Source organism: Hyperoodon ampullatus, assembly GCF_949752795.1.
Source record: "Hyperoodon ampullatus genome assembly, chromosome: 10".
Classification (NCBI taxonomy): Eukaryota; Metazoa; Chordata; class Mammalia; order Artiodactyla; family Ziphiidae; genus Hyperoodon; species Hyperoodon ampullatus.
In genome coordinates this window covers 32370864-32387324 of record NC_136923.1, presented here as the reverse complement: position 1 = coordinate 32387324, position 16461 = coordinate 32370864, and the positions used below count along the sequence as shown (strand labels likewise).

Below are 16461 nucleotides of genomic sequence, written 5' to 3'. Positions count from 1 at the left end.
CAGGTTCGAGCCCTGGTCCGGGAGGGTCCCACATGCTGCAGGGCAGCTAAGCCCGTGCACCACAACTACCGCAGCCCACACACCTAGAGCCCGTGCTCAGCAACAAGAGAAGCCACCACAATGAGAAGCCCGCACACCGCAACAAAGAGTAGTCCCCGCTCGCTGTAACTAAAGAAAGCCCGCATGCAGCAACAAAGACCCAATGCAGCCAAAAATGAATGAATTAATTAATTTTAAAGAAACAAAAAGAGAAGTCAAATACTGTGAGAAAATATCTGCAAACCATATATCTGAAAACAAACTTGTGTCCAAAATAAAGACCTCGTACAACAAAATAATAAGACAAATAACCTAATTTTAAAATGGACAAAAGATTTAAATCAACATTTCATAAAAGAAGATACACAAATGACTAATAAGTAGATGAAAAGATGCTCAACACCATTAGTCAATAAGAAAGAAGCAAATTAAAACCTGCATTTTAAATCCACTAGAATGGTTATAATGAATAAAAGAGACCATATCAAATGTTGGCAGGGATGTGAGGAAACAGGAACCCTCATACACTGCTGGTAAGAATGTAAAATAGTGGGTCACTTCGGAAAACAGTTTGGCAGTTTCTTAAAAAGTTAAACAGACTTATCAACCCATGCTACTTTACCAGTGATCTTTGCAAAAGTTCCTCTACTTACATCCCCAACAGAAAGCCTTTTCTTATTGGAAAAAGACAATAAACAGTAGTCTACTATATTACGATTAATCAAATAGTTTAGATTAATAGGAAAAAACCAAGAAAGTAAATGTCAAGATTAAATTAAGATTAAAAAAAAAAACCTTTCCATATCTTCTCATAGATGAGACTCTAGTGACTGCTGTGCTCTGAATTATCAGACAGAACACTAATGAAAGGCAAGGGATCATGATATTTACAGAGTGCCATAAGTCAGATACTGTGTTCAATCCTCCCAGCAGACAAAGAATTGCAGGCTTAAAGAGGCTGTTCTGCCTAAGGTCACACAGATCTGACGGCCAAGGTAAAGCCCTTTGCCCTTTCCTCTATTTCATAAGGTTTCTAAGGATTCCAGTCTAAGATTGAGTCTAATATTTGTAAATAATATGATTTAAAATGTTATTCCCTAATATGTCATCTAGATTTATTTATATTCCAGAAGGGATATTTTATAAAATAATCATATTAAATAATGTCTTAAATATAACACCCATGTACACCAAAGGAAAAGTCTTTAAAAGTAACATATCATAAAGTTATTAGAAATATTTTAGATAGCTCACGTCTCAACTATTTCCATGGAAAATTCAGGAATGTCCAGTGAGAAAATGTCAGAGGTACCATTAAATTGTCATCCAGGTTAACAAAATTGCCAACTTCAGAATTCATTTACTCATTTAGTAAACATTCATTAAACAGCTACCATGAACAAGGTACTACATGTCTTTTTTCAAGGAAAGCACGGCCTTTTGACCACTTCCTTAATCAATACCAGTGCCACAGAAATGTATAATTCTTGTTTGGAGTTCTAGTTGAGAATTTTGTGTCAAATTGATTAATTCGAACTTTCTATAAGGTTTTATTCAAGCAGTGTTGGAAAATCCTGTTTAATTGGGCTTATACATATACAAAAAGTAGCTCAAATTTTTGAGGTTTCATGAAACCTCAAAATAATTCAATGTTTAAAACATTGTAGGTGCATTTTTTTGGTAGGTGGACACGATGGGTTATACATATAAGAATCTGTATATTTTAGCTGGAAGTTATGCTGTTCTCCAAAGGCTTTTATTCAAGTTGCCTCAAAGAAGGTTGCCATCAACATAATTAAAAAGTAATGAAGCAGTGAAAACAAAGGAAGAAATAAACCTGCTCATCCACCTTACATACTAAAACAAGAACACCAAGTTTATACTTTACCTGCAGGTTTAAGGTCTCCTATCCGAATAATGTGTGGCCAGTGCTGGAGTGTTTTTGCAAAAAAAGGGTTGGTTACTCCTAATATGACTGAGGGCCTACATTAAAACAAAACAAAACAAAACCAAAGTGAGGAAAAAATGAATGTTCCATCAGTATACAATTTATTTTGAGTGAACTACTGTTTACTCAAAGATTACTAAGATAATCTTTTCCTTCATTGGTACCACATATCAACTACATTCCAGGCACCATTTTTAGCACTAGGTATATAAAGATGAAAAGACATGGTCTTTCTAAAAGTACACAGGAAAAGCGGTATACATAACCAATTATGATACCAGAAATTAGAATACAGTGAAGGTGGTATAAAATGTACAATTATTACAAAGGAGAAACTATGTCTACCAGGGGATTAAAGGACAGACTCACCAAAGAGATGACATTTGTGCAAAGATATGAAAGATGAATAGGTTTTTTTTGAAGGATAGTTGATATATAACATGATATAAGTTATGAACAGGAGTCTTTTGCCAGGTGGATAACAGAAGAAAATGTGATGCAGGAGAATGAATAGTATGTGCAAAGCAATGAAGTGAGATCAAAGTCTGTTTGTAAAACTACATATAGTTCAGCATTCCTAGAGCACAAAGCAGGAAGAATGAATAGTCAGAAATGAAAGCAGATGGGCAGATGCTGGCCAGATCATTCAGTACCAACTTAATATGCTAAGAAATTCAGATGTTATCTTGTAGGCAAACAGAAGCTACTAGAGAACTGAGTGGAGGAATGTTACATGAACAAAAATGTACTTATTAGAAAGATCACTCTGGGGGAAATTTGAAAGATGCTCTGCAAAAAGGGGAAGAGGTTTGGGAAAAGCAACAGCAAATACAAGAAAGACTGGAGGTAGTAAGACTAGGAAGAGAGCTCTGGAAAGAAGATAACAAATGTTATGAGAGATATTTTAGGATGTTGAATTGACAGAATTTGGTAAAACTTCAGGTGGAGCACATTAAGAATGAGAAATTTATGACAATTTAGGTTTTTGATAACTAAGTGAAAAGAAGCACCATTCATGAAGTAGGAAGAGGCATGGAACTAGGGAAGAAAAGAAGGAGACAAAAAGAATTCAGTTTGAACATGTTTAGTTTTGGGTGCCATTAAGATGTCCAGGTGGCAATACGATAAAAAAACAACAACAAAAACCTGGACAGAGGTCGAGACCTTGCAAAGATTTGAACTAGGAAGATAAATTTCAGTCAGCAGTATATAGGTGTTAACAGAGACCGTGGGTATAGATAAGACTGTACAGAAAGAAATATCAGTCTGAAATCAGAACCCAGAACACAATACTGGAGAACACCAACATTTAAGGGGTTGGCAGAGAAAAAGAAGTCTGCACAGGAGACTGAGATGCACCACCAGACAGCCAGGTGAGACGGTACCAAAGATTAAAATGTTTTCAACGTCAATAGAGTAAGTGTTACAAGAAAGGGAAGGCAGGAAAAACAGGGGAATAACGTGCCCATAGGTTCAAGGCAGTGAGAAAGGTCTTGATGACTTTGGCAAGAACTTCAGCGGAGATAAAGAAATCAACCTGCAATGAACTGAGAAGCAACCAGGAAACCAAGAAGTGGAGAGGGTAAATGGAAATTTTTGTTGTTATTCTAGAAACTTAGCTATGAAAAGAAGGTGAACAACAGAGCAGGAACTAAAGGGGAAAGGTAAGATATGTTTTCCCCTTTTACAGATTGGGAAGAAATTTTATATGTTTATATGCTGATTCAATGAAGAGGGAGAAGGAAAAGGAAGTTATAGAGCAAGAAGAGACAACTGATGCTATAAGGGGTCCTGAAGTAGAGAACGAAGATAGAAGTAAAAGTAGTCAGATAGCTATTAAATTAGAGGAATTAGCTATTAATTAGTGGAAGACAATATAGCTTCCACTAACAAATAAGATCATTGAAAGAAAATAGGATAATGACTCTTGAAATGTGAAATTATTACCAGCAGCTCCTCAAAACTTCCTTTATAAAATCAATCTGCCAATAAGTTCAAAATTTAAACTTTTCAATTATTACAAAAAATAATTCTACATAATTTGGTTATAAAGGTTATACTTGGTAATACAAGTTATTTTGTTTACTCACGGGGCTTGAGTACGGGTGGTATATTCTTTGAATTCACTATCATGAATAGTGAAATAAGGTCGGAAATCACTGAAGTACTTTAATGGAGAAATACAGCTGTAGAGCAAGAATAACATGTAAAACAAAGGACAGAAATTAAAGGCCCTACTCAATAACTATAAAACATCTATACACAGAGTTTACCCCAGTGGGATCATCTATCTATAACTCATTTCAGGAAACTAGAAAGACAAATGGAAAAATGTAATGTAGATGGCATAGCAAAAACACACTGGATTTGGGGCAGAAGATGGGGTGAAATTCTGGCTCTATCATTCATTAGCTACATGTCTTTTACTAGACACTGACCATTCATGCAACTGATTTTTATCAGGTGCTAACTTTATGTAAGTGAATGAATGTGCTTATTACCCAGAAAATCAAAAACATGGAATCTGAATTAATTTTCTCATCAATAAATGGTGCTATAATGGGCACTACCTTCTTACAGGATTATTGTGTAGATCAATGCAATGAGTGTGCAAACATATCACAGGTGGTAAACTATTGCAACTATCACCATGAGGAACCAAATATACTCACTTAACAAGTGCCAATACAGTCTCTGACGACTCTGATGGTGACGGTGCCATGACCACGAGGGGCTCACCCAACAGCACCAGCTCCCAAAGCATCTGACTATGAAGGAAAACTGGGCAGAAACACCTGAAAGGTGTTTATGCAGCAGAGACACTGTTATTTATCCATCCCTGTTTTTTTTAAGTTCCCATATAATCATTCTAAAAACTTCACATTGATACAATTCTTCCAGCTATGTGTACCTTGACCTGACATACAAATTCATTTAGAATATGGTGATGCAGACTTCCCTGGTGGCGCAGTGGTTATGAATCCGCCTCCCAATGCAGGGGACACGGGTTCGAGCCCTGGTCCGGGAAGATCCCACATGCTGCGGAGCAACTAAGTCCGTGCTCCACAACTACTGACCCTGCGTTCTAGAGCCCGTGAGCCACAACTACTGTAAGCCCGTGTGCCTACAGCCCGAGCTCCGCAACAAGAGAAGCCACCACAATGAGAAGCCCGTGCATTGCAACGAAGAGTAGCCCCCGCTCACTGAAACTAGACAAAGCCCACGTACAACAACGAAGAACCAACGTGGGCAAAAAAAAAGAAAAAGAATATGGTGATGCACATAGATGTAAGTTCCTTTTATCCACACAAAAATATATAGCAATTTTACTTGTTCCAATTTTACAAAATTAAATGTAATATATTAACACACAGAATGGCTAACAAATGATAAAAGCATAAAAAATAATTATTAAATTATTGTACCATATAGTACATCTAGTTTATCAATATTGCTGTTATATTTGAATTTCTATTCTATTTTGAAGGAAACAAGAAAAATTAATTTTCCAAAGGATGTTTACTGGATGTACTTAATTTCAAAGCCAATGCTTTCAATATTAAAGAATGAGGAAAACAAATCACAAGGAGGTGTTCTAACGCAAACAAAAGAATGCTTTCCTAAGCAGATCTTCCCCCTACAGAAATGTTGCATATTTTTACAGTAGCCGTGGAATTAGGCAGAAGCCTATAGGACAAAACTCTGGTACATTACCTAGCCTAAGTTAATTTGATAACTTTTACTTATTTAGTAATTTCCTCCTAGTAGGGTCAAAATTTTTCCTAGTGGATTAGAGGGGGAAAAAACTACGCTATCTATTTATAAAAATCATAACCAAAAAAAAAATCATAACCAAAGGACTTTCCTGGTGGTACAGTGGTTAAGACTCCACGCTCCCAATGCAGGGGGCCCGGGTTCAACCCCTGGTCAGGGAACTAGATCCCACATGCGTGCTGCAACTAAGAGTTCACATGCCGCAACTAAGGAACTGGCAAGCCGCAACAAAGGAGCCCCCGGCCGCAACTAAGGAGCATACGTGCCGCAGCTAAGGAGGCCGCCTGCTGCAACTAAGATCTGGTGCAACCAAATAAATAAAGTAAATGTTAAAAAAAAAAAAGTAACCAATCTACCTACCTGAAAACATACACACACAAGAAAGAAAAGAAAAAAATACAAGTAACTTTTAAGTGTAAAAATATGAAACAAATCTGTGAGATGGAAATCAAGGAAAGTTCGTTTTAACTATTCAAAGGCAAGAAGAGAAATGTGAAGGAAGGGCAAAAACACAAAAATAAAAACAATAAACAGTTCAAGGATAAGGTAAAGGAGCTCTTCCTCCTTCCTTCCTAAACAATTCAATCCTGCAGCAAAACACAGTGCATGGTAGGCATCTCTGCCAGGAGGGAAAGAAAGCCCTTTGGCCTGAAGAGCGTATCAGGGCTTGTGTGAGATAAGGCAGACATCCATGTGGAGGGGGTGGCTTGTCGTGGGCTGTTGGAACCCTAATGTAGTGAGAAAGGTGTGCATGTGTAGAGGTGATCTGATTTGGAGTGACACAGCCCAGGAATTGTGAGGGGCATGGAGGGGCAGCAGGTGCAGAGGGTCAGAGCCAGAGTGGGCTGAGGAGGCTGTCCATGGTGGGGTGTCGGAGAAGAGGAATGAGGGTGAACGTATGGAGGGGTGGCCTGCAGCAAGGTGTAGAAGCACAAGTAGGGAAAGGAGGGATCCATGTGGGGGCTGGCTTGGCATTGGGAGTCAGAGCACAACAGGGTGAGGATGGCATCCACATAGAGAGGTGGCCTAACGTGGGGTATAGAAGCCTGACTGGGGCAAGAGGGAAACCACGTGGGGGGTCAATCAGGCATGGAACAGGGCCTAGGCAGGGTAAGGAGGGTGTCCATGAAGAAGAGCAGCCAGGTGGGCAGTTTCAGAGCCCAAGAAGGATAAGAAAGGCATTTGCTCAGAGGAGAAGGTTGCAGCAGAGACGCGAGATTGGTTACTAACATGGGACCGATCAAATAAGTAAATGAATCAAGGATAATAGGATGTAGCTCCTCTGTCAGAGAAAAGAAATACAAATATGAAAAGGGAAAAAAGTAGAGTGAACCCTGTCATGTTGCACCGGAATTAGGGGTATTGGTGTGACTTTACAGTTTTCAATATATATGGATATAGAAATAAATATGTATGTAAAAGTGTTTAAATACTATATATGAGTGTGTATGTATACATGCATTTACAGATACATATTTTCCTTAGCTCTGTCCACTGAGAGGGATATTCCCTTAGCAAGGAGCACAACTAGTGCCCAGATCTTGACTTCTAAATACTATTCTCTACTAAGTAGCTGATTCCAGGGCTGGGGAAGAGAAAATACAAGATAATCTTGGAACCCAACAGAACTGAAAACATATGTCCACACAAAGGCTTATATACAAATGTTCACAACAGCATTATACATAACAGCCAAAAAGTGGAAACCATCCAAATGTCCTTCAATGGATTAATGGATGTGGTATATCCATACAATGGAATACTATTCAGCCATAAAAAGAATGAAGTAATGATTCATGTTACTGCATGGATAAACCATGAAAATAATATGCTCAGTGAAAGAAGGTAGACACAAAAGGTCACATATTGTATGACTCTATCCATATGATATGTCCAGAATAGACAAATCCAAAGAGACAAAGTGGATTAGTGGTTACTAGGGGCTGCAGGGAAGAGGCCACGGGGACTAACTGCTAATGGGGTACAGGGTTACTTTTTGAGTGATGAAAATGCTCTGGAACTAGACAGTAGTAATGTTTGCACAACTCTGTGAATATATTAAAAACAAATGAATTGTATACTTTGAAAGAGTGAATATTATGTATATATGAATTATATACCAATTTTTTTAGTTAGAAAAAAAAAAGATAAGCCTGGAACAAACAAGTTAGTGTTTCAAGAATGAAAAGGATATGACAAAAAAAGAAAAACAGAGGCCAGCTTGAAATGGATTCTCACTGGCCAAACTGGGGACAATTTGAACATCAAAACCGATGAAAATAATGGATTTTAATAACATGTTGAATAAAACAAGAAACCAAAAATCCATACAGATATACATACATGGTGCAATGTTTTAAAATATTTCTACAGATTCTTTGACACTCCTTTTAAAGCACTGAGCCTATTTCTTGCCCTCTTAGGTGGGCTGGGTTAGTGGCTTGCACTTAATGAACAGAGTAAATTAAAGAAATAATATACAACTTTTTTTTCAATAATCGTTGAACAAATGAACCTTTAATAGCAGTTACACCATTGAGGTGTCCAGATCCAACATCGAGGTCATAAACCCTATTGTCAATATGGACTCTAGAATAGGATTGCGCTGTTATCCCTAGGGTAACTTGTTCCGTTGATCAATTTTTGGATCAATAAGTGATATTATGCTTTGGCTAGTGGGCCTAAGCTTTAATCACTTGGAGGTTTTTTTGTGCTCCGAGGTCACCCCAACCATGTGGCATGTGGGATCTTAGTTCCCCGACCAAGGATCAAACCCACGCCCATACAGTGGAAGTGCAGAGTCCTAACCACTCGACTTCCAGGTAAGTCCCAATAATATACAACTCTGAAGCCTGAGTCATAAAAGACATTGTGATTTCAGCTTTCTCTCAGATCACCTGCTGAATGCTGTGAGAACATTTAAGCAGCCCTTTGGAAACGTCCACATGGCTGGAAATGAAGGTCTCCTGCCAACAGTCACAAGGAACTGTGACCATCAGCCAACAGCCAAAGTAGCTTTCTAGGGAAGCAGACCCTCCAGCCCCACTTGTCCAACTGACTAAAACCTCAGCTGACATCTTGACTGAAACCTCACAAGAGATCTAGAAGTAGAACCATCCAACTGAGCAGTCCCCAGATTCCTAACTCTCAGAAACTGTGTGAAATAATGTTTGTTCTTTCAAACGTGTAAGTATTGGGGTAACTTATTACACAACAATAAATAAATAATATACATAGTTTCAACGTATCTCCTCACAAAATATTTAACTACAAAAGGAAAAAGAATAATTATCAATGGAGAGGCTTGGAGAACACCACACTAATAAAGAGACCAAAGTGAACATTATCAGCAATGAGGCAAGCCAACCTTGTGTGCTACGTCCTGGCCAAAGATACAGAGCCTGAATCTTATCATGAGTAAATCCCAGACAAACCTAAGCTGAGGGATTTCCTGTAAAATAACTGTCCTGTAATCCACAAGAATGTCAGGGCCATGAAAGGAAGACTGAGGAGCTATTCCAGACTGAGACTAAATAACCATGACATCTAAATGCAACAGATGGTTCTGAACTAGATATTATTGTGACAACTGGACACATTTGAATGTGGTCTTAGTATTAGATGGTATTAATTTATCAATGTTAATTTCCCAATTTTTATGGTTGCATTGAGTCCTTACTTGTAGGAAACAGACACTAAAGTATTAAGGGAAGATGGGGCATCAGGTCTCCAACTTACCATCAAATGGTTCTAGGAAAAAAAAGTTTACTGTACTGACCACTTTTCTGTAAATCTGTGATTGTTTCAAAATTTTATATAGATACATAAATTTTATATAAATAATTATATATGTAAAATTTTGAAATAATCACAAATTTACAGAAAAGTGATCAGTACAGTATATATGTATAATTTTTTAATATATAATTTATATATATTATATATGTATATTTATAATTTTAAAATAAGCAAAGGAAAAATGGAAAAGACCTATATGGAAACATCTGACCAACTGACTTTAATAGTGGAATGCCCTTAAGGCATCAAAGTTGCAAATTAGTTTTTCTCTTAAGTATAGTAATGTTATCAGCAAGGGCACAAACAGATAGGAAGTACAATTACAAGATGAAGCATTCTCTGAAACCTCTGTATTACACTAGTAATATCTGTTACACAAAGTAGTTTTTACTAGGGGGAGGTAAGTATTAAATATTCAAGAGAGGAAACCTTTAATAGATATTGGTGGTATGCATCAAATTAATGGCAGTGTAGAATTACTAAAAGGAGGAGTTTGTAGGGAAATCACAGTCTTCTTTTAGCACCACTTTTATATTCCCATTCTGGAGTATCATGCTTTATGCTCTCAACCCACTCCCCCCAACTCCCCAAAAAAGGCCATCCCTAGAAAAAAAAATTATTTATTTACCATTCTCACACTCAACCAAACAAAAATAATTTGTGTTTACCATGTAATACCCAATCCATATCCAAATTTCCCTAGTAGTCAAAGCAACTGACATGCAGTCAGGGATGAACCACTGATGTACAACATGTGAAACATGACTATTTTCTTCCAGTTTTTTCCACATTTTATATAGGAATATTCACTTTCTAAAGAAATTAACAACAATATCATAAAGCAAATGAGACAAGGCAGTTAACAAAATTTTTTAGTCTTTACCTGAAAAGATCCACCTCATGAACAGTAGGTAAAATAACAGATATATGTGTGTCTCCCTAAGAGATAAAAAAGAAAAAAAAATAGACAAGATGTCACCAAAATTGCCAGAAACTGACTTTTATAATATGCCTATCTATCTCATAATCAATTAGCTATGTTTCCCTATCTTCTAAGAGTCTCTTCCTCCAGAAGCAGCTACAAAGAGAATGGGTCTTAACAGTCTCCCCTAACACAGCAGGTCAAAGACAACATAGATTCCACTGATAAAACATTAATCCAGTGGTCAGATGTTAGATAATACCATAATACCAGTTGATACATATAACAGGCAAAATTTATTTTCCTATTGCTCTCCATTTTTATTTAATTCAGAGGACAATGGGAGTGCTAATATACCAGTTAAATCATTTCAAATGAAAAATTCATTCCCACCCACAAACAAATGTAACTTTGGGAAAAATGAAGGGCAATTATAACTACAGAATCCTTTTGATTAAGTTTCCTAAAAACAGAAGTCTGTTGACCACTCTTCTAAGATAAGAGGTTTTGTTAGAATTAAACCTTGTTTAATCTTTTTCAAAAGATAATTTTCTCCTTGTCCTCACAATTACAATATAAATTCTGAGTTCTCCAGTGTCTACTAGAGAAAGAACAAGAAAAAAAATCGGAAAATAGGAAGTTTTTTTTTGATAGGAAGCTTATTATCAATTCATTAAAAATTATTTAATGGGATATTTCAGTGATATTCAGTAATGTATCATAAACCCAAGAAACTCTACATTTGCTCGTTTAAAATTTCTGTTAAAGAGACTATATATGCTGGATTATTCTACCACAGTAGCACAGTACCTGCTGAGTTAACTGCACTATTTGAGTTGTCCCAGGCTTATCATGACATGTGGGAATCCGTACCTAAAAGAGAAGAAATTAACTTTGGCTACAAAAGAATGACCTTTCTATAACTTGCGAGTCCTGCTACAATGAGGGATCAGAAGCACTCTATCCTGATGCTAAAAAGGTTCACTCAACAACGCCTAAAAAGCCATAAAAACAAAACACTTATGTCAGATTAAAAACTAAAGTCATATTTATTTTTAGTCACAACAGAAGGTAAGTGAACCAAGGTCTCCACATTCCCATACACACAGAAATCACTAACCCACTGAGAAGCAAACGTGCTGAAAAACAGAAAAGGACATCAACTACATACCACTTCCTGTTTATTGTTCCAATCTTTGCTTCATTAATATACACACACCCAAACACACCCTCTCAAGCTTGCCAAACTATGGGATAAATCTCACAGGGAACCATGAGAACTCTCAACCCAGACCTACTTTTGATGATTTCCCATGGAAAAAACAGAACAGAGGTCCTACAGAAATGAGCACATCTAAAGAGAGAACATTGCCAAAAATAAGTTCAACTTGAAAGTGAATTGCAAAAGCACTTACAGCACATTCATACAAAGCCTGAGAGCAAAATGCTAATTCACTGTATTAAAAAAAACCTTAGTAGAGAAAAATACCCTGGGATGGACATGTTGGTCTGAAATTACGCATTAAAAAGATCACTTAAGACTAAGAACCAATGACCTGCTGTATTAAAAAAAAAAAAAAAAAAAGACTAAGAACCAATGGCTTTCCTAATTTCTTTTAAATTTTACTAACTCATACTCAGTTCTACAAGTGTTCTGCAATACCATCCATTTCTGGAGGGCCATGAAGTTGCACAATTCTAGGAGGTGGCATTTACATTCACATGCATTGTATAAGAATGACAGCATCATGTAAACTACACAGGATGAAAATGGGACTGGTGACCCCTGGAGTTGTATGACTAATGGTTCTGTGCAGCAGGATAAATTGCGGAATCTTTGTAACTCCTCACATCAATGACAAGTGAAAGCAACAACAGGACTGAATGTTATTAGGAAGTTAAAAAGCAAAATTCATGTGTGAGCTTCCTAAAAAAGGAGACAAATGAAATATAAGCTATTATTACCTTCATTACTACCCCCATAATAGGCAGATGTAATGTTTTCCCTGGCATTGGTGCAGGCCATCGATCAACATCATTACAAGCTGAAAAATATAGTAAAATATTTCTTTAGTATAAGTGGAAATACTAAAATATTAAGAATGGAACATTAGAAGTTAGAACTCCACTTTCTGCTTTCTACATAGAAGAAAAAATACACTGGGAAGGATGGAAGATAAAAGGCAAAAGTACTGAAAATATCTTATATTTCACCAGATATACACCTATGTTCTAGGATATAAATTGGTTAATACATGTTTTGAAAGCAACAGAATAACAGGTTTAAAGGGAGTTTTCCTACTCATTTATTATTACTAAAATTAGCTACAAAAGCACAACACCTAGCAGATGTCTTCTCTGTGTATTGAATGACATAAGGATTTCTGTTCAACAGTACTCTGAGCATCAGAATTGGCAACTCAATATTTGTTTATTATTATCCTAAACAATAGGCATCATCCGTGTTGCAAAAGGAGAAATAAAAGATAGGATCTTTGGTGTTTGTAGGTAAATATGCCAGAAGAATTGTTTTACCTCTCTCTCCTACCATATAGTCCTTAAAATTCTTAACTAATTTTTTTTCATTCATTTCCAGTAAAAAATTTAAAACTCCTTCATAAAGGTACCTAACTCACACAATGTTTAACTTACCTGCTTCCAAATAAGGTTCATTCTTTTCAAAATATTCTGGTGCTATCTGTTTGAGCACAGTGTGAAAAAAATGAATATAAGGTAGTTTGCTGATCAAAACCAAGGACTGGAGGGAAGAAAGAAACAATGTTTAATTTCTTAATGATTATAATTTAAGTTTGCCATTTCTTATATAATCAACTACTAACGAGCCAAATTCAGCAAAAAGTGTGGATTTTAAAATAAAAAGGCTTTTACAGTAGATGGTTAAAAGAAACATAAAACTATAGTGGCAGAACACCAAAAGTTTAACCTTATTCCTACATTTTAAGAGCATAAAGACACATTCACAGATTTTCCTGCTGTGCAGGAAAAAGAATTTCCTATAAACAAACTAATGTCATGGATAATTCCAAAGCCTAGCTACTACTGTTGTCAGCAAAGCAATATTAGGAATTATCCAGGTAAACTCTTCCTAAAAGGAAAGCGCAAATTGTGATGCTTTTTCAAACTAAGACCTATGACTGTTATATTTTAGAGTTCAATGGTTTTAGCCACATTCTTAGAAATTTTGACTTTATAGTTTGTGACCACTTCAGATATAGATTATGCTGACTTTTTAAAAATCTATTTTCTTGAAAACTACTTTTTATCTTTCCATTAAGCATCAATTAGTGGTCAGGGCATGTTCTGGTTACAAAAGGTAAAAGTGTGTCCCTGTTAGCTGGGATTAAATTGGAATTAATTGATATTTATATATATATATCTTTAGAAACAAAAAGGTTGTACATTTAGAGTGGGAACAATAATGACTAAGATGTTGATAAAGTATATTTACTAGTTCTTCAAAAAAAAGATATTGCAGGCTTTTATTAGCTGTAAATATGTTACAATCTGTTTATTCTTTCCCTTATTCTAAAATGTGAAAATTAAACAGATTCTTCTGAGTTTTGACAGTTTCATACAATAACTGTAACTTACTGTCAGGAATCTAGTACAGAGATAGCAGGAAGACAAAATTCAATAGCAGTTAAAAAATCTAGGGACTTCCCTTGTGGCGCAGTGGTTAAGAATCCGCCTGCCAACGCAGGGAACACGGGTTCAATCCCTGGTCCGGGAAGATCCCACATGCCGCGGAGCAACTAAGCCCACATGCCACAACTACTGAGCCTGCACTCTAGAGCCTGCGAGCCATAACTACTGAGCCCGCACACCCTTGAGTCTGCACGCTGCAACTACTGAGCCCACACGCCACAACTACTGAACCCCGTGCGCTCTAGGGTCCACGTGCTGCAAATACTGAGCCCGCGTGCCTAGAGACCGTGCTCCAAGAGAAGCCACCAAAATGAGAAGCTCACGCACCGCAACAAAGAGTAGCCCCCACTCGCCCCAACTAGAGAAAGCCCGCATGCAGCGACAATGACCCAATGCAGCCAAAAAAAACTAAGGACAGGTGTCTACAATCTAAAAAAAAAAGATAAAATATAAATTCTGTATGTTTAAAGATAAAATATCAAACACTTTAAAGACTGTTCATTCTAATAATTTCTATTCTTCTAACCACAATGTAAAAATATTTTTCTATTAATGTATATGAAAATTACCTTCTGAAAGTAGCCTCTTTTTAGAGTTTTGTCTCGAACTTGTCGAAAATACACATATCCATAAAAATAGGCAGGATCCTTCTATAAAAGAAGTGACAAATTAAAAAAAAATATATATATATATAGCCATCCTTTCTTATTAAAAGCAGGTTCCTTTATAAACTTGAACTGAGATATGAGGTACACACAAAGAGCTAGTTATGCTTTTCCACCAATGCAAACAACAATCATGACAATAACTGGCAGATAAAAACCTGCTAACTTGCCACAGATGAAATAATCATAACTAAAGTACTAAGGTCAGATTTTACCCCCTATAACTTACTCTGTTTATGTTCTTTATTCATATCTGCGGTAGTTAATGGAAGTTAGGAAAACAATCAAATTCTGTTTTCCCCGATGCTATACTTAGTTTTTTAAAAATTCTGCCTACAATTCTGAGTTAGGCATCAGTCTTATGAGGTATACTAATGCAAAATATCAAGAGAGAAAATAAAAGGAGTTAAATGCCAATCTGAATCTTACATAGACAGTTATATTTTTACCCAACAATAATGAAACACTGGAATATTTATCAACATACAATTTGAAAGGTCCAAAAAACTTACAAAGTTTTTACATCCTAATGGAATAAACTCTGGCCCAGTTCCTTATTTGATTGTTATTCTTTAAACAAATATTTATTGACTACCTACTTTGAACAAGGCATTGTGTTAGAAAAGATAAAAAGATGTGTAAGACACAGTTCCTTAAGGAGATCACAAACTAAGAGCGATAAGAAAGGTACAAAAATGACTAGTATGTGATAGGAGGGCAGGTACCATGCAAAAAGCACAAAGTGTTACAAAGAGGCCAAGGGGGAAGAGGTTACTTCTGTCTATGGCAATCAGTATTTTGTGGAGGCAGCTGTTTTTGAGTTGGGCATTGAAGGATGGATATGATTTAAACAAAGACAAAGACATTTCAAGTTTAGACGGCCAAGAGTTTGAGCAAAACCACACAGAGATAGAAAAATACAAGCTACCTCAGGAAAAAGCATACAGTTCAGTTTAGCTAATATATGGCACATGTATAGAAAGGAGATTAAGCTGGAAATCTGAAAGGCAAAGGTTTTATTTTGGAAGGCCCAAAAAGTGAGAACCAGGAAATATTACTATCATTAGATCTTTATTCATTAAGCAATAAGTAATCATTTTAGATTTTATTTTATGTAATATATATGTACACTTTAGCTGGGAACACTGTGTAAGATATATTGCACTGAAAAAGACAGAAGATGGACGTCTTTGGGCAAATATTTTTATCCTCAATAGCCCTCAATTCCTTCATTTGCAAAAGGAACTCTCTTGGAACAATATAGGGAGGATTAATAAGATAATATATGCTTATTGATACAATGCCAAGAACATAAAAAGCTCTAATAAGTAGTAGCTATTATTATCAGCAGTTGACAGAATATGTTATTAGTGATAGCAAATGGTCATGAAAAGGACAAGATGGCTATAAGAGACATTTCAAAAGGTAACATCTTTGCTAACTGGAAGAGGATTCCTGTCATTAGTGGAACCAGGAAGGTAAGCTGTAAATACTTATTTTAGGCAAAAGATGTCAAGTTCTTATTGGATGTGCTAATAGGACATCCAGATGGAAATGTTCTTCATGCAGTTAGAGATAAAAGTATGAAGTACCAAACAGAAATTCTACACTCAGAAATCATCTGAATTATTAAAATTGTTTTTAATAAA

General features: G+C 36.2%; 1 protein-coding gene across 1 annotated transcript in view; it reads right to left on the bottom strand.

Annotated features, from left to right (window-relative positions):
* DENND6A (DENN domain containing 6A) overlaps nt 1-16461 on the bottom strand; it is a gene marked incomplete at both ends in the record, with an annotated part of 50455 nt that overhangs the window by 12982 nt on the left and 21012 nt on the right. The window contains 8 exons of the mRNA XM_079713743.1: nt 1928-2022; nt 4078-4173; nt 4660-4782; nt 10443-10498; nt 11292-11354; nt 12447-12526; nt 13134-13239; nt 14717-14797. Of these exons, the coding sequence (XP_079569869.1) occupies nt 1928-2022; nt 4078-4173; nt 4660-4782; nt 10443-10498; nt 11292-11354; nt 12447-12526; nt 13134-13239; nt 14717-14797 (700 nt within the window). The remainder of the gene's footprint in view (nt 1-1927; nt 2023-4077; nt 4174-4659; nt 4783-10442; nt 10499-11291; nt 11355-12446; nt 12527-13133; nt 13240-14716; nt 14798-16461) is intronic.